Source organism: Anomaloglossus baeobatrachus, chromosome 5, assembly GCF_048569485.1.
Source record: "Anomaloglossus baeobatrachus isolate aAnoBae1 chromosome 5, aAnoBae1.hap1, whole genome shotgun sequence".
Classification (NCBI taxonomy): Eukaryota; Metazoa; Chordata; class Amphibia; order Anura; family Aromobatidae; genus Anomaloglossus; species Anomaloglossus baeobatrachus.
In genome coordinates, this window is record NC_134357.1 from 542,111,094 (window position 1) to 542,136,281 (window position 25,188).

Sequence of the window (25,188 nt, forward strand, 5' to 3'; positions counted from 1 at the left end):
CCGAGGGGAGCATATTCACTCTCCCCTTCAGCAACTGTGTCAATGCCTTCATCCCACCAGAGCACCACTGAGACATGTCTGCTCCTTTTCCTCTCTTTCTGGAGAATCCCTAACTGTTGTGTTGGCTCCTAACTCCCCCTAAGTGACCGCCCCTCCCCGGGTTCCTGTCACTAGTGGGTGGTGTCCCCCATGTTTGAGGGATCGGCTGGAGCCCATCGTGGCAGAGAACGGCACTTTGGGGCAGCGCTTCAACAACCTGTGAGTAAAAACACTTGAAACCGCAGTCCCTGCTTCTGTCTCTCCTTTAACCGGCGTCGACGTCCAGCGCTGTGGCGCCAACGGGGACCACTACTACCTCGCCATCCTCCCAGGGTAATCCCACTCAGTGTGGGGGGAGCGACACCATCCTGGCTGCACCTGACATCTGCCCCGATGAGTGACCCTGCAGCGGCGGCTCCCATCCCTGGCCACGTACCACAGGTGGCATCACGATCACCTTAAAAGACTTTCCTAAACCTCCAACTACCACCTCCATCCTCCCTACCACCCTCCTATGCTACTTCCTGAATGCCTTGGGGTAATGGAACCGGGCCAAGCCACCCAGTGACGATGCAGAGGATCTGCACTCCTGGCCCGGCAACAAGTAGGTTAAAACACCTGCCCCATGGGGAGCTACATTTGCTGCATTTTGCCACATTTTTCAGGTGCAATTTTGGTCCCAAAACTGCATTCATTTCATTCCCCAGGAAAGTCTATGAGATTTCATTTCTGCTGTCCACACGTTGCAGTTTTTATTTGGCTCCATCTTTGTGGTGACTACAAAGATGGAGTATGTCAATTATTTTTGCGTTGTGTCCAAGCGTTTCTCACTAATGATGGGAGGACTAACAGACCAATACTCTGCTGACTCGGGGTTAGCGGGGGATTGATCCCTGGTAAAAAATATCTATGGGAACCAGAATCCGGCACAAAGGGGTAGGAGCATGTGCTTCATACTCACCGAACACCAGCGCGGCTGTCACTGCTCCCGCGGCCTCTAATTCTTCTTCCCGGGCTGCTCATTAGGCTCATACTTATGCACTGCTTCCATTGACTACCGGCATCTGTGATTGGTTGCAGTCAGATGAGCCCCCACGCTAAGTAACAGCTTGTCTGAGGCTTCCAATCACAGGTGCTGGTGGGTGGGTCTATATCGCTGATCGAGCAGCTCACTTCAGTTGCTATGTGGAGCTCACAGCGGGCAGTCATGATCAATGGCACAGATGCAGTGCTGGAAGCATTGTGGGATCTCATGTGGATTACGTTTGACCTGCATGGGTGTTTTCGGGGTTAATAAAGTGGTGAAAGAGGGTGCTTTTTTATCTTTTATTTAAAAAAAGGATTTTTGGGGTGTTTGTGTTTATTTACTTTCACTTACAGATTTGTGATGGGGATGTCTCTTAGACACCTGCCATTACTACATAAAAACAAAAGAGTGAGCTGGAGTATGAGATGGTATACATGGAGCTTGTAAGCTCATGTTCACACTGGCCATAAGACAAAGAGAAACCAAGGGAAAAACTGTGAAAACATACCCTGCTATAACTAAATAAAAGCATAGTGCATATAAACATAGGGTACTTAGTAAACACTGTTTTTGATCAAAAAAAGCATAAAGCCATCCCACCAACGACAAGGTGTACCAAGTTGGGACACTACCTACACTCTAATATTAACCCCTTCACGACCAAGGACGGATCTATCCGTCATGGATCGTGTGAGGATAATCCCCGCCACGGCAGGGGCACATATCACATCCGCGCACATATCAGCTGTTTTCAACAGTTGACATGTGTGCCTGCATGTTCCGAGTGGAATCTCATTCCACCCGGAACATTTAACCCCTTACATCTCGCTGCCAAAGTCTGGCAGCGAGATGTATATGTGCACGGCCATTATTTTCATTTACCGCCGCCCCCACCGGAAGTCACGTGCATGATCACGTGACTTTCGGTGGTTGCCATGGTAGCACAGGGTCATGTGATGACGCCTCTAGCTATCATGAGTCACTATCAGTTTCACTCGGCCCGGAGCCGAATGAATCAGGAAGTGACCATATCTGCTGTTTACAGCTCTGTAGCTGTGATCAGCAGATAGTGCAGAGCGATCGCATTGTTGATCCATATAGCCCCCTAGGGGGACTAGTAAAATAAAAAAAAAAGAAGTTTTAAAAAATAATTAAAAAAAACCTAGACGTTCAAATCCCCCTTTCACCCCATTGAAAATTAAAGGGTTAAAAAAAATAAAAAATTTACACACATTTGGTATCGCCGCGTTCAGAAATGCCCGATTTATCAAAATATAAAATCAATTAACCTGATTGGTAAATGGCGTAGCGGCAAAAAAATTCCAAACACCAAAATTACTTTTTTTGGTCACCGCAAGTTTTACGCAAAATGCAATAGCCGATCAAAATGTAGTATCTGCGCACAAATGGTATCATTAAAACCGTCAGCTGAAGATGCAAAAAATAAGCCATCACTGAGCCATAGATCCCGAAAAATTAGAACGCTACGGTTTTCGGAAAATGGCGCAAACCGTACCCCACTTTTATTGGACAAGTGTCGAGGGCGGAGGAGGGGACGCTGCGCTCTCCCTCTGCTCGGGTCCGGCTGCCGCTGCTGCTGCGGCCTCTGCTGCTCGGTGGCTCGAGCGGCGCTCCTCGCCCGTGAGTGAAAAGGGGATTGGTTTTGGGGATTTATTGTCCGTGACGCTACCCATGATTCCGGGAGCGGTGACAGGGAGCAGCTTTGTTGTTATTCCTCCCCTCCGTGGGTAGGGGGTTTGGTTGTCCCGGGGCCCGGTGATGGGGTAGGGATGGATGGCAGGCCGGGTGCGGGGCCTGGTGAGGTGCAGGGTCGCGGGGGCAGCGCTGTGCCGTACGGCACGGTGGTACTCACTCAGCCTGAGACGTTGACACAGTTCTCGGTAAAACACACGGCTGGAAAGACGGTTCCCACGGACGGCTGCTGCTGCTTTTCCCCGGTAGTTAACGGTGACTGTCTCTTTTCCCTGCACCTATGTTCAATGTTGGTAGCGATGGGTTCCCACCGGTTACCCGCTCCCCGACTTGGATATGGGCCGGAGGAGCCCCTCTTTGCCCGCAGGCGCTGGCCCTGAGAAACTGGTGCCTTGGCGGTGGCGGTGTCTCTCTCATACGGTTGGACTGTTGCCTTCAATCGGGACTTAGTTGTTTGGAGACCCGGAGGTCCCCTTCACTGACAGATTTGGAAAATTCACGGCGACTCCAAGCCTTGCCGGGATCCGAAAGGCCCCTGCCAATGGTGCTGGCTTCTCCTTGTGTACCGGTCCGGTACCGCCGGGCCACCACCCGTCCACGGTCCTCACGGCAACTCCGATCAGCCTCCACTGCAGACGGTCACCGCCGTCTGCCAACCTTGCTGTCTCGGTCCGGGGCACACACCCGGACCAACTTCAGGCTTTCAAACTGTCACTTTTCCTCTTTCACTACTTTCCCTCCTTCTACTTCAAACTCCAAACCTAATCTCTCTCCTCTCCAAAACTCTCTAACTGCCTCTGTTTTCCCGCCTCCAGGACTGTGAACTCCTTGGTGGGCGGAGACCAACCGCCTGGCTCCACCCCCTGGTGTGGACATCAGCCCCTGGAGGAAGGCAACAAGGATTTCAGGTCTAGCTTAGGTGTACCTAACCGGGGTGTAGGGAGTGGTGATGTCATTACCTGTGACCCCTGGCTGGTCCAGGGCGTCACACAAACTCATGATTTTTTTTAACCCCTTAGGCTAAGTTCACATCTCCGTTGTTTTGTATCAGTCACATGCGTCGCTTGACGCATGTGACTGATGCGCTGTTCAACGCTGTACAACGGATGACAAAGAACAGAATTCTTTGTCGGATTCCGTTGTGTGCGGGGGGGGCGGAGTTCGGGGGGGGGAGCCGAGCCCCGGGCCGTGGCACTGAGGACGTCAGTGCCGCAGGGACTGCAGGACAGGTGTGTGTGTGTATATGTGTGTGTGTGTATGTATATGTGTGTGTGTGTGTGTGTGTGTGTATACACATGCTGAATGTGGGAGGGGGCGGAGCCGAGCGGGGGGCGGGGCCAGGCGCTGAGGATGTCAGTGGCAGTGCTGTGGTCTGCATGGCTGGGGACAGGTGTATCTGTGTGTGTGTGTGTGTATGTATGTATGTGTGTGCACATGCGGAGTGCGGGAGGGGGCGGAGCTGAGCGGGGGGGCGGGGCCAGACGAGGGTGTCAATGGCAGTGCTTGTCTGCATGGCTGGGGACAGGTGTGTGTGTGTGTGTGTGTACATACATGTGCGGGAGGGGGCGGGGCTGAGCGGGGAAGTGTCGGCCTCCCTGCACACATAACCAGACTAAATATCGGGTAGCAAAGCACCCGATATTTACCTTGGTTACCCGATATTTACCTTGGTTACGGGCCTACACCGCTTAGCGCTGGCTCCTTGCACCGTAACCAGGGTAAATATCGGGTAACCAACCAAAGCTGGTGACGTGTGCAGGGAGCCAGAGAGCATGCGCAGCGAAATCCGACGGATCTCGCTGCTCAAAAAACGTTACATGCTGCGTTCCTCCTGTCCGGCGGTCAGTCGTTCCACGACTGATCAGTCGGGTGGAGGGTGCACCGCAGCATCATCAGTCACAATCCGCCGCTCATACAAGTCTATGGGAGCAACGGAATCCGCTAAATGGATTCCGTTGTTTACAAGAGCAGCGGATTGTGACTGATACATTTTAGCGGAAATGTGAACTTAGCCTTAGATACAAGTAAACCTATTCATGTTTGGTGTCTACAAACTCGCACCGACCTCAGGCATCACACCCACACATCAGTTTTACCATATAGTGAACATGGTGAATAAAACATCCCAAAAATTATTGTGTGATCACACTTTTTTTGCAGTTTTTCCACACTTTGATTTTTTTTTTGTTGTTCTCCAGTACACTATGTGGTACAACTTATGGTTTCATTTAAAACTACAACTCGTCCCGCAAAAAAAATGAGCCCTCATATGGCAAGATTGACAGAAAAATAAAAAAGTAACGGCTCTCGGAAGAAGGGGTGCAAAAAACAAAAAATGCAAGAACGAAAAGCGCCCGGGGGCTGAAGGGGTTAAAACCTTACCATGGGTCTAAAATAGGCCTCAATGTGGCTAAGGGCCGAGAGTGACCGGGTCCCAACAGGACACACACAGTCAGGGGGATGAATGAATGAAGAATGAAATGTCCAGCTCGCTGAGAGGGAGGCCGCACCATATTTGTACTGAATACAGAAAAACTACATAAACAAAAAAGTGAGCCGGAGTGTGAGATGGTATACATAGAGCTTGTAAGCTCATATTCACACTGGCCATAAGGCACACACAAACACAAAAAGATGCAGCGTGCGCATGTAGCCTTAACCCCTCCTGACCCCACACATAACCTTCCCCTCACCCACCACCATGACACCCAGCACAGCAGAGTCCTGCATACACTGAGGAGCTGACCATGTGACCCCTGACTCCTCCCCTCCATGTGACATCATCACAGGTCCTGGAAACACAGAGCAGCCATATATCTAGTGTGCGGCTCTGCAGGAGGAGGTATGTGGAGATTCCCCATTACTGGGGCAGGGGCATTAACCCCTTCAGCTCTGAGACTTTCTTGGGGTTTTTCTCTCGCTGATTTCTATGAATCGTGAGGTTTTTGTTCCTTTTCCTCTGATAGATACAGACGCCCCAACTATGAGAGGCCGGAAGTGAGGAAACACTTTTGCCCTCCTCGGCCCCTTTCCTGCCCCCGGTCCCTTTCTGCCCTTGGCCCCTGGCCCCTTTTCCTGCCCTCGGCCCTTTTTCCTGCCCTCGGCACTTTTCCTGCCTTCGGCCTTTTTCCTGTCCCCGGCCCCTTTCTGTCCTCGGTCCTCTGCCCCTTTCTGCCCTCGGTCTTCGGCCCCTTTCTGTCCTCGGTCCCCGGCCCCTTTCTGTCCTCGGTCCTCGGCCCCTTTCTGCCCTCGGTCCTCTGCCCCTTTCTGCCCTCGGTCCTCGGCCCCCTTTCCTGCCCTCGGTCCTCTGGCCCTTTCTGCCCTCGGTCCTCTGGCCCTTTCTGCCCTCGGTCCTCTGCCCCTTTCTGCCCTCGGTCCTCTGCCCCTTTCTGCCCTCGGTCCTCTGCCCCTTTCTGCCCTCGGTCCTCTGCCCCTTTCTGCCCTCGGTCCTCTGCCCCTTTCTGCCCTCGGTCCTCTGCCCCTTTCTGCCCTCAGCCCCTTTCTGCCCCGTCACAGTGTAATGTTCCCTCAGTACAGATATAATGGAGGCGGCTCTGACTTCCTCATTGTAGCTTAGATGAAATGGAGGAAGGATGAAAAGAACGCTCGCACCTGGACCAAATTTTAGTGAGGGCAGATTTTGGTTGTTATTTATGAGGGTGAGATGGACTCTGGGGACTGTGACAATTTTGTGACACTCCTGTAGTGTTAATATTCTCACTGCACCTCGGAATAGAATTCATTGAGGGGTGTAATATACAGTTAGGTCCAGAAATATTTGGACAGTGACACAATTTTCGCGAGTTGGGCTCTGCATGCCACCACATTGGATTTGAAATGAAACCTCTACAACAGAATTCAAGTGCAGATTGTAACGTTTAATTTGAAGGTTTGAACAAAAATATCTGATAGAAATTGTAGGAATTGTACACATTTCTTTACAAACACTCCACATTTTAGGAGGTCAAAAGTAATTGGACAAATAAACCAAACCCAAACAAAATATTTTTATTTTCAATATTTTGTTGCGAATCCTTTGGAGGCAATCACTGCCTTAAGTCTGGAACCCATGGACATCACCAAACGCTGGGTTTCCTCCTTCTTAATGCTTTGCCAGGCCTTTACAGCCGCAGCCTTCAGGTCTTGCTTGTTTGTGGGTCTTTCGGTCTTAAGTCTGGATTTGAGCAAGTGAAATGCATGCTCAATTGGGTTAAGATCTGGTGATTGACTTGGCCATTGCAGAATGTTCCACTTTTTTGCACTCATGAACTCCTGGGTAGCTTTGGCTGTATGCTTGGGGTCATTGTCCATCTGTACTATGAAGCGCCGTCCAATCAACTTTGCGGCATTTGGCTGAATCTGGGCTGAAAGTATATCCCGGTACACTTCAGAATTCATCCGGCTACTCTTGTCTGCTGTTATGTCATCAATAAACACAAGTGACCCAGTGCCATTGAAAGCCATGCATGCCCATGCCATCACGTTGCCTCCACCATGTTTTACAGAGGATGTGGTGTGCCTTGGATCATGTGCCGTTCCCTTTCTTCTCCAAACTTTTTTCTTCCCATCATTCTGGTACAGGTTGATCTTTGTCTCATCTGTCCATAGAATACTTTTCCAGAACTGAGCTGGCTTCATGAGGTGTTTCTCAGCAAATTTAACTCTGGCCTGTCTATTTTTGGAATTGATGAATGGTTTGCATCTAGATGTGAACCCTTTGTATTTACTTTCATGGAGTCTTCTTTTTACTGTTGACTTAGAGACAGATACACCTACTTCACTGAGAGTGTTCTGGACTTCAGTTGATGTTGTGAACGGGTTCTTCTTCACCAAAGAAAGTATGCGGCGATCATCCACCACTGTTGTCATCCGTGGACGCCCAGGCCTTTTTGACTTCCCAAGCTCACCAGTCAATTCCTTTTTTCTCAGAATGTACCCGACTGTTGATTTTGCTACTCCAAGCATGTCTGCTATCTCTCTGATGGATTTTTTCTTTTTTTTCAGCCTCAGGATGTTCTGCTTCACCTCAATTGAGAGTTCCTTAGACCGCATGTTGTCTGGTCACAGCAACAGCTTCCAAATGCAAAACCACACACCTGTAATCAACCCCAGACCTTTTAACTACTTCATTGATTACAGGTTAACGAGGGAGACGCCTTCAGAGTTAATTGCAGCCCTTAGAGTCACTTGTCCAATTACTTTTGGTCCCTTGAAAAAGAGGAGGCTATGCATTACAGAGCTATGACTCCTAAACCCTTTCTCCGATTTGGATGTGAAAACTCTCATATTGCAGCTGGGAGTGTGCACTTTCAGCCCATATTATATATATAATTGTATTTCTGAACATGTTTTTGTAAACAGCTAAAATAACAAAACTTGTGTCACTGTCCAAATATTTCTGGACCTAACTGTATAAAATGGGGTCACTTGTGGGGGGTTTCTGCTGTTCTGGCACCTCAGGGGCTCTGCCAATGTGACATGGCACTCACACACCATTCCAACTAAATCTGCCCTCCAATATGGCGCTCCTTCCCTTCTTCGTTTTGTACTGCGCCTCAATAGTAGTTTTCCACCACATATGGGGTATGTACGTACTCAGGAGAAATTACACAACAAATTGCATCATCCATTTTCTCCTGTTACTCTTGTGAAATAAGTTTTCAAATTTTCAATTAATTTTCCACTGCTTCCGTAGGTGAGTGTTGAAGTGAACAAATGTATTTATACCACACTTGTATAAACACCGGTATGTATATGATGAAGGCAAGCGATGCCGACACGGGTTGTATAGTACATTTTAGGAAATATTTTATAATAAAAAAAATGTATAAATAAAAAAAAAATTACCATTTCCACTAAAATAATTAATCGACACCAACTGTGCAGCCACAGTTGGCGCATACTGGCCATTTCCTGCAATAACTATTTTTTGTGGCATAATTCTCTGGTTTAAGGGCATACAATTCAAAGTTTGAAAATGGCAACATTTTCACCAAATTTCCAATATTTTCACAAATAAGCGCAAAAATATCAACCTAAATTTACTACTATCCTGAAGTGCAATATGTCACTAAAAACAATCACTGATCTGTTGAAGCGTTCCAGGGTTATTACCATATATTTCGGACTAGAAGACGCACCGGACCATAAGACGCACCCTGGTTTTAGAGGAGGAAAATAGGAAAATAAAATTTTAAGCAAAAAATGTGGTCATGACACACTATCATGGGGCGATGATCTGCTGCTGACACTGTTATGGGGGTAATCTCCCCAAATTCTCTAACTCGGGTACCCCATCCTGGTAATGATCCTCCTGCCTTTTTTTTATATATATATATATATATCTATATATATATAATTGCCTTATTCTGTCTGTCTGTCTGTCTGTCATGCTCCAAAATTGTGTCCTTACGGTGACACAAAGCTGATTGGCCGCTGGGCTCGCCATGTCCCCGCCCCCCCCCACACGGATTGGCCTCTCGCCCTGGCTCTCTGCAGGCCCCGCCCCCCTCACGCAATGCACGCTCGCTCTGGCCCAACTGACACGGAGCTCTGACTCCCAGGTGAGTACACACACACACATCAGATCACACTCACTCTCATACACACCTCACACATCACATCCACACACTCACAACATCCTGGGATATCGCAGACATAACCTTGCGATGCTGGGATTTTGACGGAGCCCGTGAACGCTGGTAACCATTATACACATCGGGTAACTAAGGTCCCTTGGTTACCCGATGTGTATCATAGTTACCAGTGTACACCGGCTCCGTCACGATCCCAGCAGCGCCAGACATAACCTTGCGATGCTGGGATCTTGACGGAGGCCGTGAACGCTGGTAACCATTATACACATCGGGTAACTAAGGTCCCTTGGTTACCCGATGTGTATCATAGTTACCAGTGTACACCGGCTCACACTCACTCTCACACACACCTCAAACACACATCACATCGCATCCACATACTCACAGCATCCAGAGATATCGCTTGCTTCTCGGCCTCGATACTGTGCTGTTGTGACCTTCCAGGACCTGCCGGAGGATCACATGGCCAGAAGCATGTGGTATCTCCGGATGTTGTGAGTGTGAGCGTGGATGTGCGATATCGTCAGTGTGTGTGTGTGTGAGTGTATGCGATCGGGTGTGTGTGAGTGTATGCGATCGGGTGTGTGTGAGTGTATGCGATCGGGTGTGTGTGAGTGTATGCGATCGGGTGTGTGTGAGTGTATGCGATCGGGTGTGTGTGAGTGTATGCGATCGGGTGTGTGTGAGTGTATGCGATCGGGTGTGTGTGAGTGTATGCGATTGGGTGTGTGTGAGTGTATGCGATTGGGTGTGTGTGAGTGTATGCGATCGGATCTGTGAGTGTCGGCAGAGGAGCACGGCGTGCTGGAGGAGGCTGGGAGGAGAGAGGCTGATCTTGGGGAAGGCTGGGAGGGGGAGGCTGATGCTGGGGGAGACTGGGAGGGGAAGGCTGATGCTGAGGGAGGCTGGGAGGGGGAGGCTGGGAGGAGAGAGGCTGATCCTGGGGAAGGCTGGGAGGGGGAGGCTGATGCTGGGGGAGGCTGGAAGGAGAGAGGCTGATGCTGGGGGAGGCTGGGAGGAGAGAGGCTGATGCTGGGAAAGGCTGATGCTGAGGGAGGCTGGGAGGGGAAGGCTGATGAGGAGGGAGGCTGGGAGGAGAGAGGCTGATCCTGGGGAAGGCTGGGAGGGGGAGGCTGATGCTGGGTGAGGCTGGAAGGTGAGAGGCTGATGCTGGGGGAGGCTGGGAGGAGAGAGGCTGCTACTGGGGGAGGCTGATGCTGGGGGAGGCTGGGAGGGGGAGGCTGATGCTGGGAGGAGAGAGGCTGATGCTGGGGGAGGCTGGGAGGAGAGAGGCTGATGCTGGGGGAGGCTGATGCTGGGGGAGGCTGGAAGGAGAGAGGCTGATGCTGGGGGAGGCTGATGCTGGGGGAGGCTGGAAGGAGAGAGGCTGATGCTGGGGGAGGCTGATGCTGGGGGAGGCTGGGAGGAGGGAGGCTGGGAGGAGAGAGGCTGATGCTGGGGGAGGCTGGGAGGAGAGAGGCTGATGCTGGGAGAGGTTGATGCTGGGGGAGGCTGGGAGGGGGAGGCTGATGCTGGGGGAGGCTGGGAGCATGATGGGGGGTGCGCAGCATGGGGGATGGAGCACGTTTGGGACTACGCAGCATGGCGGATGGACCACGTTTGGGAGTGCGCAGCATGGCGGATGGAGCACGTTTGGGAGTGCGCAGCATGGCGGATGGAGCACGTTTGGGAGTGCGCAGCATGGCGGATGGAGCACGTTTGGGAGTGCGCAGCATGGCGGATGGACCACGTTTGGGAGTGCGCAGCATGGCGGATGGAGCACGTTTGGGAGTGCGCAGCATGGCGGATGGAGCACGTTTGGGAGTGCGCAGCATGCGGATGGAGCACGTTTGGGAGTGCGCAGCATGGCGGATGGAGCACGTTTGGGAGTGCGCAGCATGGCGGATGGAGCACGTTTGGGAGTGCGCAGCATGGCGGATGGAGCACGTTTGGGAGTGCGCAGCATGGCGGATGGAGCACGTTTGGGAGTGCGCAGCATGGCGGATGGAGCACGTTTGGGAGTGCGCAGCATGGCGGATGGAGCACGATGGGGGGTGCGCAGCATGGGGGATGGAGTACGATGGGAGGTGCACACCTCCCCCCAACACACACACACACAACACACCACACACACACTGGGAACCACAAACACCGCCGTACACAGACACCCACACACACAGACAACGCTGCACACACACAACACGTTTGGGAGTGCGCAGCATGGCGGATGGAGCACATTTGGGAGTGCGCAGCATGGCGGATGGAGCACGTTTGGGAGTGCGCAGCATGGCGGATGGAGCACGTTTGGGAGTGCGCAGCATGGCGGATGGAGCACGTTTGGGAGTGCGCAGCATGGCGGATGGACCACGTTTGGGAGTGCGCAGCATGGCGGATGGAGCACGTTTGGGAGTGTGCAGCATGGCGGATGGAGCACGATGGGGGGTGCGCAGCATGGGGGATGGAGTACGATGGGAGGTGCACACCTCCCCCCAACACACACACACACAACACACCACACACACACTGGGAACCACAAACACCGCCGTACACAGACACCCACACACACAGACAACGCTGCACACACACAACACCCAACACACAAACACCGCGGCATACATAAATATACGCACATACCACGCAACACACACACATTGCACAAAACATACCTCCCCCCAAAACACACCACACCCACACAAACCGCGCAACACACACACACAACGCTACAGACACACAGCGCTCCACAAACAACGCAACACACGCAACACACATACAACACCGCTCTCACCCCCTGTCACACCCAGACAACACCCAGAACATGTACAGCGCCCTACACAAACACTTGGTAACTACACACAACAACATCTATATATATATATATATATATATATATATATATATATATAACAAAAATCATACATTAACTACACAATACGTAAATTCTAGAATACCCGATGCATAGAATCGGGCCACCTTCTAGTATATGTGTATATATATATATATATATATCCCTCATCCTGGTATAGCCCACATCCTGCTATATACTGCCATCCTGCTATATAATGCCATCCTGGAATGTGCTCCCATCCTGCTATATACCCCATCCTGGCATATGGCCGCATCTTGCTATATACCCCATCCTGGCATATGGCCGCATCCTGCTATATACCCCATCTTGGTGTATGGCCGCATAGTGTTTTATACCCCCATCCTGCTATATACCCCCATTCTGCTATATACCCCCATCCTGCTATGTGTTCCCATCCTGCTATGTGCTCCTATCCTGCTATATACCCCTATCCTACTATATGGCCACATCCTGTGACACACAAAAAAAAATAAACGTTTATACTCACCTTTCCTCGCTCCATGCAGCATCGCTCCTCCTCCCGTCTGTGCCAGCAGCGGCGCCGCTGACCTGTGTGGAGCCAGCCACGATCCCTGCAGCATCGCTCGTCCTGTCTGTGTGGGCCGCGTCTGCGTGTGGACACATGCGCACAGCGATGACGTCATGGCTGTGCGCATTGCTAGTCTCCACATACAGACGCGGCCGGCAGACAGGAGGAGATTGCGATGCTGCAGGGATCGTTGTTGGTGAGTATACTGATTCACTGCACCCCACGCTGATGATGATGCGTGGGGGACAGTGAATACAGCCGCACATGATGACTCCAGGCTGTAGTTGCCAGGGGTGATCATGCGGGCCGGCTTGTTAATTATGCGCGCACCCCCCGCCCATCATTCCGCCCACCTGTCAGCGCCGGCTTCAGTGCTAGGAGATGGACGGGAGGATGCGGGCATATGAAATGAGCGGGTCCACGTGGTCACTGCAGCCTGCTCATGCCCCAGATGACCCGCTCCACCACAGTACCCTCATTCCCCGCAGCCCTACATTCAGACTATAAAACGCACCCCCCACTTTCCCCCAACATATGGGGGAAAAAAGTGCGTCTTATAGTCCGAGAAATACGGTACATCATAAAGTGACACAGGTTAGAATTGCAAAAAATGGCCAGATCATGAAGGTCAAAACACGATTGGTGGTGAGTAAAAAATGAGCTAACACAACAAACTAGGAAATTATCTGTCTAAATAGGAGAGATGAAATCAATCAAAATTACAACACACATGAAAGTAGAATGAAATTAGAAAAGAGACAAATTGCATAGGACATGGTACAATTGACATATACTGGATATCAAAAGTCTAGAACAATGTATGGTCAGTTGCTTTTTTCAGAAATTATGTCATTTATATTGATCAACATTTGAGGGTTTTATTTGTAAGGGGTACATCATGCCACTAGAACAGTGTATTATAAAATATCAACAGTTTATCACAATAAAACCTTTATTTTGCCCAACACGTGATGATCATAATTAGAGAACAGCAATGACTGTAGCACAGAGAGAGATTATAACAAAATTTTCTGAAGAAAATAAAAAAACTCATCAGAAAAGCCACTAGCCAACACGGGTCAAAATGGCAAATACGAGTGCATTTGCCATTTTGACCTGTGTTGGCTGCTGGCTTTTTTTCTGGTGAGGTTTTTTTTTTCTTCTGAATTTATGTCCTTTTCGGTGAATTATTGAATTAAATATTCTGAAGGTAATGTCCCGCCCCAGGAGCGCTGATCATTTTCGGGGACGCCACAGTGCAGGGAATCTTCTGGCCACGGGTAGGTCAGGTTAGGCTGGTTTCACACTACGTTTATTTAACATCCGTCCATAACGTTTTTTTAGCGGACAAGCGGATCCAGTGCAAATGCGTTTTCATTTCAATGCATTTGCAATGGACTCGCGTTAACATCCGTTCACATGCGTTTGCGTGCGTTATAGTGAGGATCCAGTGACTTGCAGTTTTTTAACATGTTTCAAAAACGCTACTTGTAGCGTTTTTGAGCTGCGTCCAAATACTGCAAATTGCTGGATCCTGACTAAACAGCACGCAAACGCAGGTGAACGCTGGCGTTCTGATAGACAGGATCCTGCTTTTGTACTGAGCATGCCCAGAAAGTACTGAGCATGCCCAGAACCAGTCTCGCGTGATCTGTCTCTCTCTCCTCCTCCCTCCCTCACCCTCTCTCTCTCTATCTCTGTCTTTCCCCCTTCCTCCCCCTCCCTCTCCCACCTGAGAGCTGCGGACACTCGTAACCAAGGTAAATATCGCGTAACCACTTATCTTAGTTACCCGATGTTTACGTTGGTTACGTGTGCAGGCAGCCCTGCTCCTAGCAGCTGCAGACACTCGTAACCAAGATAAATATCGGGTATCCAAGGCCGATGTTTACCTTGGTTACCAGCGTCTGCAGCTGTCAGAAGCCGGCTCCCAGTCTAGTTCCCCTCACTCCCGATCACATGACTCCAATGCCCGCCCCTAAACATCCAGTGACCGGATCCTGCAAAATAACACATGCGTTTGCATGCGTTTTTTGCAGTAAAAGCAGGATCCGCTTGTCCGCTAAAAAAACGTTATGGACGGATGTTAAATAAACGTAGTGTGAAACCAGCCTTAACTTCAGTGAGGATCATGACGCCACTCTCGGTAATTGCGGTCAGGGGGTGACTGCCACTGCAGTTTAGGGAGTGCCTGGGGCTGATGGTAGATGCAGTCAGTTGTTGTAGCCTCCCGAGAGTGAGGCTGGCCCCAGGGCAAGTATGTAGTACCACAGGTCGCAGAAGACTTCTCTCTCCTCTCTCTCTCCTCTCTCTCTCCCCTCTCTCTCCCCTCTCTCTCCCCTCTCTCTCCCCTCTCTCCCCCCTCTCTCCCCCTCTCTCTCCCTTCTCTCTCCCCTCTCTCTCCCCTCTCTCTCCCCTCTCCCTCCCCTCTCCCTCCCCTCTCCCTCCCCTCTCTCTCCCCTCTCTCTCCCCTCTCTCTCCCCTCTCTCTCTCCCCTCTCTCTCTCCCCTCTCTCTCTCCCCTCTCTCTCTCTCACCTCTCTCTCTCTCACCTCTCTCTCTCTCACCTCTCTCTCTCTCACCTCTCTCTCTCTCACCTCTCTCTCTCTCACCTCTCTCTCTCTCACCTCTCTCCTCTCTCTCCTCTCTCCTCTCTCTCCTCTCTCCCCTCTCTCCTTGTAGAGAAAAATGTGCTCTTTCTAATGATATCAGAATTAATATATTTTAGGGGTACCCTTTTTGAGAAATTTGACCTAAAAATAGGTAAAATTTGTTTTTTTTAAGTTTTTCATCATATGTGGGTGTGAATATTTCCACAAATACATATGCTTTGACCGTGATATTGCAGCAATGCAAAGTCATGTAGATGTTTGTTGTACAGGGCAAAGCACCAGTTACTATTGGTTTTTGGTCTGGAGTTATATATGGGCAAAGTTAGGCATACATTTTATGCGAGGCGTTTTACAAGCTACTTTGACACAAAATTGCGGCCAAAATATTGTTTTGTCATAGCCGGTAATAATTTTATCGTGTTTAGCAGCAAAAGTTGAGCTAGTATGCCAAATTTCAGCATCATAGCCAGTATAGAACTCTAATGGCTATGTGCCAAAGTTTGCAAAATCCTCTTAGCTGAAGCCACAGGCTTGGTGGGACCCCCAGTGAAAGGTCAACAGTGCCCAATGTATTTGAGACCTGGCCCTAAAAATTTACAGAACCTCTTTTCAAACATACATGTACATCCTTATAAATTTTCAGCAAAATCGGAGAAGGTCGAGTGGGGACCACTGGTCCACTTGACATGGAATGACCCCCATGTATTGTTGAGGCCGTGTTCACACGTAGCGTATATGCTGTATTTTTTTCTGCAGGTGTCCACGCGACGAGCGCAATAACAATCTTCTCTGATTATTGTGTGTTTGCGGTATTTTTTATGCGTTGTCCCTTTTTTGACACATGTTTGGGGCAGATGTGAATCCTGAAGATTATAAAGGAAAAAAAAACACCAAATCCGCACAGTTCAGCGGCGTCTTCAGACACAAAAGGGGCAGAGATTTCATGACGTCTCCTCCACTTTGCTTGGACATTTAGTCCATATTCCCATGTAGTGTAAATGCTGCATTTTTTCTGCTGGTTTTTTTGCACATTTATTCTGCTGTGTGTAATTAACCAAGTAAAGTGGATGTGATTCCATGAGAAGACGTCGCTGAACTCTGCAGCTTTGATGCTTTTTTTTCTCTGGAGGTTTCTATGTGGAGCTTAAAAAAACCCCAGGAAAAAGCTTCTCTAATATAAAAACACTTAAAAACGCAGATTCACATCTGAACCAAAAAGGCATTAATTAATGGAAAAAAGGTAGATAAAACGCAGCAAAAATGGAAGAATCAGAAAAGATTGTTATTGTGTAGTTTGGTGCAGACAGCGGCAGAAACAAAAAAACCCTGAAATTATGCAACATGTGAACATGGCTTTATAGGCACAAACAAGCAACATGTCATATAGTGACACATAGAAATATAAGAAAATTCTGTTTGCTATGACTATTAACGAACAGTCTGGGGCAACTGCTGAATGACCCTTACTTCCAAATGGGTGTGGCTAGGGGTGTGGCAAGGGGCGTAGTCAAAATTTGACGCAGCGCGCTCCGCCAAAAGTTGGGAGGTGTGGCTTAACACCAATAACTTGCAGGTATCAGAAAGTGTTCTCTAAGTCTGCTTTCACACTACGTTTTTTTAACATGGGTCCTGAACTTTTTTTGCAGCAAAAGTGGATCCTGTTTTTCCAAAGAGAAACGCATGCAAACGCAAGTGTTATTTTACAGGATCCTTTCACTTGCAGTTTATGGGCGGGCATTGGAGTCATATGATCAGGAGTCAGATGAAGGAGGGAGAGGGGGAGAGAGAGAGACTCGGTGATTACGCCAGGCTGGTTTCTGGGCATGCTCAGTAGAGCAAACAGGATCCTGTCTATCAGCATACCACCGTTCACATGCGGTTGCATGCGGTACAGTCAGGATCCAGTGATGTGCAGTATTTGGACGCAGCTCAAAAGCACTACAAGTAGCGTTTTTGAAAAACGTTTAACTACTGCAAGTCACTGGATCCTGACTGTACCGCACGCAAACGCATGTGAATGCGTGTTGACGCGAGTCCATTGCAAATGCATTGAAATGAAAACGCATTTGTACTGGATCCGTTTTTGCGTTAAAAAAATGTTCAGGACGCATGTTAAAAAAACGTAGTGTGAAAGCAGTCTAATTTTGATCAGTGTCGTTTTGATTTATCTCATTTACATTTTTATTATGTGTTTTCAAATAAATTCAATTTATAAAATAAGCTTAAAATACTGTGAGTTTACTCCTGTTAGGATATAATCACATAGGACAACACAATGATCGGAAATTGAGTGTTGTTCTTGAATTTTGATCTGCAGTCTATAAGCAATAAATATATGAACTAGTACAAATTAGCTTATGCCAGAGTTAATAAAAATACAAGTTTGAAAACTGCAAAAGTTTCTCTGAATTTACGATACTGATCAGAATTGAAAATGTTGGCTTGGTCAGGAAGGTGAAAACCAGGCTCTGGGGTGAAGAGGCTAAGAGCATTTTTTCTTTACTTCTCAAGGATGATTATGGACAAGAACAAGATGGCGGAGAGGATATTGCAGTTCACCCTAGAGATCCTCTTCCGGCTTACTGGAGAGGTGAGAGATTCTGATGACGTCACATTACATCATTCTTATCTATGGAAATAACAGATGGACAGAACTGGAGAGGTGAGGACTCTGGAAATGTCTGTAGTGAGATTTCTTACTGTGTCTCTCCATAACCAGGATTACACAGTAGTGAAGAAAACGTCTAGTGAGCTCTGTCAGGCCCCTGTGTCTGAGGGATGGGGAAGACCCCTGAACCCAATCATGGGGCCTCCACCTCACCCCCCGATACATGAGGACATCAATAATCAGAAGATCCTAGAACTCACCTACAAGATGATTGAGCTGCTGACTGGAGAGGTGACACTGCTGGGAATGCTGGGACATTCATTATACAGTAACGCTATGAAGGGATCGGGGGATGACGGTATCATTGTATGTGTCAGGTTCCTATAAGGTGTCAGGACGTCACCATCTATTTCTCCATGGAGGAGTGGGAGTATTTAGAAGGACACAAAGATCTGTACAAGGACGTCATGATGGCGGTTCCCCAGACCATCACATCATCAGGTAATAGACAGGACTAAATACACACTGCCTTTAATTAACTGTATGTAAGGAATGAATTCAGTCCCTGTATGTGTTTCCTCCAGCTCTATCCAGTAAGAGGACAACACCAGAGAGATGTCTTCGTCCTCTTCTTCCACAGGACTGTAAACAAGAAGATCCAGATGTTCCTCAGAATCATCAGGTAGATGGAGAGAAGGTGTCATGAAATCTCCCTATGATGTGTAGACGGCTGTGAAGGTCTTGTGCTCAGTCTTGTTTTATCCACCAGTATTATATGTTTTATACTTGTGTAATGAGAACGGTGGAGATGGCAGGATTAGAGCTGATCATAGATGTGACTTCTCCATCTGTCTGTGACTTTTACAATATTTGTTTCAGGCTGAAGATCTGACCCATATTAATACTACAGAGACATATGTGAGGGGTGATGAGCGGTGTAAAGATGAGATTCCTACATATGGCTACCCAGGTGAGTAGTAACCACTAATTGTAGAGAAGTCACAGATTCTTCTCAGTCACCGGCTGTAGCTGCTTTATCGGTGGTGTAGTCCGGCCATAGACCACAACATTCTCTTCCACCTGGAACTGTTCATATTACTTTGGTCAGTGAATACTCTTCTTCTATAGAGCTTACATCCTGGAAGATCCTCCTATCTCTGGAATTAAAAGATGCTGACCCTTACCTACTCTGATCTAGAAATTACAAAGCTAAATAACAGCGTACGTAGAATGTGCTGACAAGTTATTTATTAATTTTACTCACTTATATGCCACAATTTAATTCCACAGCTTTAGAAAATCACTTGTAAAAAATATTATCATGGGGCTCTAAAACAAAATGGAGGGTAATGGTGCTGTTTCCTTCTTAGAATCCTAGCACCATGAGGATTAAGTGTGTAGAACACCCCCCAGAGGTGAAAATGCCTCAGATGTCAGCTGAATATGACAGCTGGCACCCTGCTGCATCGGTCCCGCTGAGTTATGGAACTGATTCAGTCCGATTAAGCCATTAAGTGTCACTGTCAATCACGATACCGGCATTTAACTGCATAGTGATCATGGGTGCCGATAGTTGCTCTCCACCCATGGTCATCCGATAACCTTAGGGCATAGTGGCATGTTGGATCCTGCCATAAGTAGGATATTACAGGCCAAGTCAATGAAAAACTGACTGGTCTCATGCACTGCAGTGCACAAATACTGCAGTGTATGAGAATAGCAGACAAAATGAAAAATATTCATATTCCACAGTAGGACTAAGAGAAAAATGTTAAGAAAAATGTGTAAACAAAGTAAAATAATTTTTTAAAACATTGTAAACAAATCATGAAAGCCGTTTTGCCAAAACAGTGACATTTTTTGGCTCATTTTTCATCTTATTGGCACACAAAAAAATAAAAAGCGATTAAAATTTATTTACCCCAAAATGGTGCCAAAAATGTTTCAACTCGTTCAACAAAAGTTAAGCTCTCATACAGATCTGTTCACACAAAAATAAAACTTGTAGCTAGAAATGAGCGAACCCAAGGTTCGGTGTTCGGACCAAACACAGACTTTACACAAAAAACAGAGATCAGATTCGGAGTCTGAAAGCTTTACATATGAACATCACTAGCCTCAGCGGCGCAATGCTCGGGTACGCTCAGTGCGAGCTGCGTGCAGTGTTTGAATGGCTTGCACTGGAAGTAACAACAGCTGTAGTGTGCACCTAAAAAAAAAATGGACCCCCTCCCCCCCTTTTTGCCCCCAGAAGTGATCTTTTTATGGCTGTATGTATGTGCAGAGACCTGAACAGCCCAATTAGTGACTTCCATTGTGGTTCAGGTCAAGCCCGGGTCCAAAATTGATCTTACTTCAAACTTCAGCTGAACTGAACTTCCATGGGCCTGCTCATCTCTACTTATAGTTTACAGAATTTGACGACAACATTTTTTTAATTTTTTTTTTATTTAAATAAAAAAGTCTTTATAGTGTGTGATAGTAGTAACATATAAAAAAAACTTTATAAATTTGGTATTGCTTTAATCGTAGTAAATCAAAGAATAAAGTTATCGAATACTGCACGGAAAACTGCATTGAAATAAAACTATTCTTGTACTGCTATTTCTTTCTTTAATCGGTCTTCCAGAAATCGGAATAAGGCTCATCTCACATTTATCCTGTGCTCTGCTGAGCGATTATGTCGGGGTTTCCATGTAAATCCTCAATTGCGATTCAGACAAAACCTCCCAACAGAACCACTCACCATAATGAGTCAGATGGTGTCACTTTTGACTCCATCTGGTGTCTATTCCGGCAGTGTCCCTTCATTTTAGGCATCTTTTTTTTTAGTGCACATGTGTTGATGACCACAGTTCTGTGCATGCCTAAAAAGATTGAAAACACCAGAACAGATGCCAATTGGAATCCAAAGTGTCTCCATGTGCTTCATTATAGTGAGGGGTTCCATTGAGGGATTTTTTCTAAACCACATTTTGGGAGAATTACATGGAAACCCCAATGTAAGTGGTCAGCAAAGCACACAAGAATGTGATCCCAGCCTTATATTGGAAGTGAATAAAAAAATGTAATGTACACCAAAATGTTGCCAATAAAACCTTTACCTATCCCACACAAAACCAGCCCCTATTCAGATCTGTCACTGGAAATATAGGGGGTTCCCACGTTACTGGTAGAACAAATGCACTGGTAGTACACATGCGCCACTCCAGGCGCCATCATTTGAATCGGGACCGCGGATAGACTGGGACAATCATCGCACCGGCCTGCTCCACCACTCACCCGCCGCCATTACAACCACACACCCGCTGCTGCTGCCGCCACTGACCGCTGCTGCTACCACAGACCCGGCGCGGCTGCCACCAGCACAGCCTCTGCATTCTGTGACCCCCGCTTCACCACCACTGCTGCCCCCCTCCGGTAAGACAACACTGGAGTATAAGACTGACCCCATTTTTATTACCTTTTTTTTTATCTCTAAATTTGGGGTGTGTCTTATAATCCGGTGCGTTTTATAAAGAGAAAAATACAGTATATCTTGGTTACAATGATGTATTATATCGTATATGAGAGCGTCATAATTGCTATACCTCTTGGTTGAAGTAATAAATACATGTGATTTTCTTACATAGGTGGTTCAGCAAGTTTTCCTAATCTCATTTAGAGCAAATTCTCCTTTTTACATTTATCTACTTTTTTCTTGTCACTAGCAGATTGTACATTTTATTCTCTCTGCTTGTGAGATGGTTATATAGCAGTGCCCTGGGGAAATTTGTTGTATTGTTTTATTTTAGAATGGCAGAAAAACCCATAAAGTGACTCAATTTTGGCAATTATTCCCATCAGTGATTTAATCTATAGGATTAGTGACTATTATGACACCTGATTGGGGGTTTGTTTTTTTACGGGATGAGTAGAAGGTTTTTTTTTTGTATCATATTTGTCTACATAATATTTATTGGTGGCTTTTTATTCCAATATTTGGAAGACAGAAGAAGCAAACAGTTGGAACACCACGCTCTACTGGTTCATGCATCAGATCACACACACATACACACACATCAGATCACATATACACATACTACAGATTGCATCCACACACTCGCCACATCCAGCGATATGGCTTGCTTCTCGGCGGTGATATTGTGCAGTGTAGTGACCTTCCAGGACCTGCCGGAGGATCACATGGTCGGAAGCGTGTGGTATCTCCGGATGTTGTGAGTGTGTGCGCGATTGTACCAGTATGTGCGATATCGTGAGTGTGTGTGTGTATGAGATCGGATGTGTGTGTGTGTATGCTGTCTGATGTGTGACTCTGTTCTGATGTGTGAGTGTCGGCCAGACGCAGGGGAGCACAGCTGCTGGGAGATCACAGGGAGCAATGATGTGGAACGTGGTGTGTGTGAGTGAGATGTGATCTGATCTATGCAAGTGTTAGCCAGACGCAGGGGAGGCATGCAGCATACCTGCTGGGAGGTCACGGTGATCTGGGAACCATATAGACGCCTGAGGCTGGTAAGTATGACTATTCTGGGAAGGGGGGGGTGTCTGCTTTTTGTGGGGGGTTAACTTACCCCCAACTCTGTCTCCTCGAAAATAAGACACCCCCTGAAAATAAGACTAGTGCTTTTCTCAGGGCAAAAAAAATATATAAGACAATGTCTTATTTTAGGGGAAATAGGGTATGAGATCTTCTATTAATCTGTAAACTGCCATTGTCTTAGTAAATAACTCCATTTTACAACATAACTTATTTCTATGGATATTTTGAGTACAAATGTTAAAAATATAAATTTTAGGGATATTTAATTCAAAAATAATAATTTGCTCTATTATTGGCAGATGACTGTGCGAAGAGATCAGAGAGACAACTCACATCTTCAATTTTTAAATCCGATGACTTTGAAATCACACAGAATACAGTTGAAGTGAATGCCATTACTCCAGATATCGCATCATCTCTTCACAGTAAATGTCAATCATCTGATCCTATGAAATCAGTCCCATCTTCTGACTCATTAAAGACTACTAAGAAAAATAAAAGTCACAAAAGAGGCATTCAAAAACTAAATGATCTAAAAGCAAAGAAGCTAACATCACATTCAAAATATGGAAATAATTTTTTCCTTGAAACATTTTTTGCTAAACATCAAAAGATTAACACAGAGGAGAAGAGATTTTCTTGTTCCAAATGTGAGAGATATTTTAACCGGAAAACAAATCTTATTAGGCATGAGAAAATTCATACTGGGGAAAAGCCACATCCATGTTCAGAATGTGGGAAATGTTTTATCTGGAAATCATCTCTTGTTAGTCACCAGAGAACTCACACAGGTGAGAAGCTATATTCATGTTTGAAATGTGAAAAATGTTTTGTAGAGAAATCACACTTTGTTAAACATCAGAGAACTCATACAGAGGAGAAGCCTTTTCCATGTTCAGAATGTGGGAAATATTTTGTACAGAAATCACTGCTTGTTTCACATCAGAGAACTCACACAGGGGAGAAACCATATTCATGTTCAGAGTGTGGGAAATGTTTTTTAGATAAATCATATTTTGTTAAACATCAGAGAACTCATACAAGGGAGAAGCCATATTCATGTTCAGAGTGTGGGAAATGTTTTTTAGATAAATCATATCTTGTTAAACATCAGAGAACTCATACAGGGGAGAAGCCATATTCATGTTCAGAGTGTGGGAAATGTTTTGTAGTTAAATCATATCTTGTTAGACACCAAAGAATTCATACAGGTGAGAAGCCTTTTTCATGTTCAGAATGTGGGAAATATTTTGTAAATAAATCACATCTTGTTGTACACCAAAGAACTCACACAGGGGAGAAGCCATATTCATGTTCAGAATGTGGGAAATGTTTTTTAGATAAATTACATCTTGTTAGACACCAAAGAATTCACACAGGTGAGAAGCCTTTTTCCTGTTCAGAATGTGGGAAATGTTTTAAAGAAAATTTCCACCTTCTTAGACATCAAAAATCCCACATAGGGAGTAGCCATTGTACAGGTTAATCTCCATAAATTAGAATATCATAAAAAAAGTTAACTTATTTCAACAATTCAATACAAAAAGTGAAACGCATATATTTATATAGAGTTATTACAAACAGAGTGCTCTAGTTCAAGTGTTTATTTCTGTTAATGTTGATGATTTTGGCTTACAGCCAAGTATCTTTATCTCATAAAATTAAAATAATTATCACAAAACACCTGCAAAGGCTTCCTAAGCATTTAGAATGATCTTTTAGTCTAGTTCAGTAGGCTACACAATCATGGAAAAGACTGATAACTTGACAGATGTCCAGAAGGCAGAGTCATTGACACATTCCACGAGGGTAAGCCACAAAAGGTCATTGCTATAGAAGCTGGTTGTTCACAGAGTGCTGTATCAAAGCATATTAATGGAAAGTTGAGTGGAAGGAAACAGTGTGGTAGAAAAAGATGCACAAGGAAACCAAGGCTGGATAACTGCAGCCTTGATAGGATTGTTAAGAAAAGGCCATTCAAAAATTGGGGGAGATTCACAAGGAGTGGACTGCTGCTGGAGTCAGTGCTTCAAGAGCCACCAGACATAGACATATCCAGGACATGGGCTGCAACTGTCGCATTTCTTGTGTCAAGCCACTCATGACCAATAGACAACACTAGAAGCGTCTTACCTGGGCCAATGCGAAAAGGAACTGGACAGTCGCTTAGTGGTCCAAGGTGTTTTTTCCAGGTGAAAGAAAATTTTGCATTTTGTTTGGAAATAAGGTCCCAGAGTGTGGCGGAAGAGTGGAGAGGCACACAATCCAAACTGCTTGAGGTCTAGTGTGAAGTTTCCACAATCGGTGATGATTTGGGGAGCCATGTGTTCTGCTTGTGTAGGTCCCCTGTGTTTTGTCAAGACCAAAGTCAGCACAGCCGTCTACCTGGAAATTTTAGAGCACTTCATGCTTCCCTTTGCCAATAAGCTTTTTGGAGATAGAAATTTCATTTTCTAGCAACACTTGGCACCTGTCCACACTGCCAAAAGTACCAATACTTGGTTTAATAACCACAGTATCACTATGCTTGATTGGCCAACAAACTCTCCTCTCCTAAACCCCATAGAGAATCTATGGGGTATTGTCAAGAGGAAAATGAGACACCAGACTCAACAATACAGATAAGAGACATAAGACCCAACAATGCAGACCAGCT

At 46.6% G+C, this 25,188-nt stretch overlaps 1 protein-coding gene across 1 annotated transcript; it reads left to right on the top strand.

The window, feature by feature from the left end:
* The first annotated feature begins 5,578 nt into the window (after positions 1 to 5,578).
* Positions 5,579 to 24,220, top strand: LOC142312214 (uncharacterized). Its single transcript, XM_075351120.1, has 7 exons — positions 5,579 to 5,621; positions 17,893 to 17,971; positions 18,101 to 18,280; positions 18,367 to 18,490; positions 18,574 to 18,671; positions 18,869 to 18,959; positions 22,832 to 24,220. The coding sequence occupies exons 2-7, from the start codon at positions 17,894 to 17,896 to the stop codon at positions 24,016 to 24,018; spliced, it is 1,758 nt and encodes a 585-aa protein (XP_075207235.1). The 5' UTR covers positions 5,579 to 5,621; position 17,893; the 3' UTR covers positions 24,019 to 24,220.
* Positions 24,221 to 25,188: the final 968 nt, after the last annotated feature.

Coding starts and splice junctions, on each gene's coding strand:
- LOC142312214 (XM_075351120.1), top strand. CDS start 17,894: ATGATTATGGACAAGAACAAGATGGCGGAGAGGATATTGCAGTTCACC. Junction 17,972..18,100: donor TCTTCCGGCTTACTGGAGAG/GTGAGAGATTCT, acceptor CTCCATAACCAG/GATTACACAGTAGTGAAGAA. Junction 18,672..18,868: donor ATGTTCCTCAGAATCATCAG/GTAGATGGAGAG, acceptor TATTTGTTTCAG/GCTGAAGATCTGACCCATAT.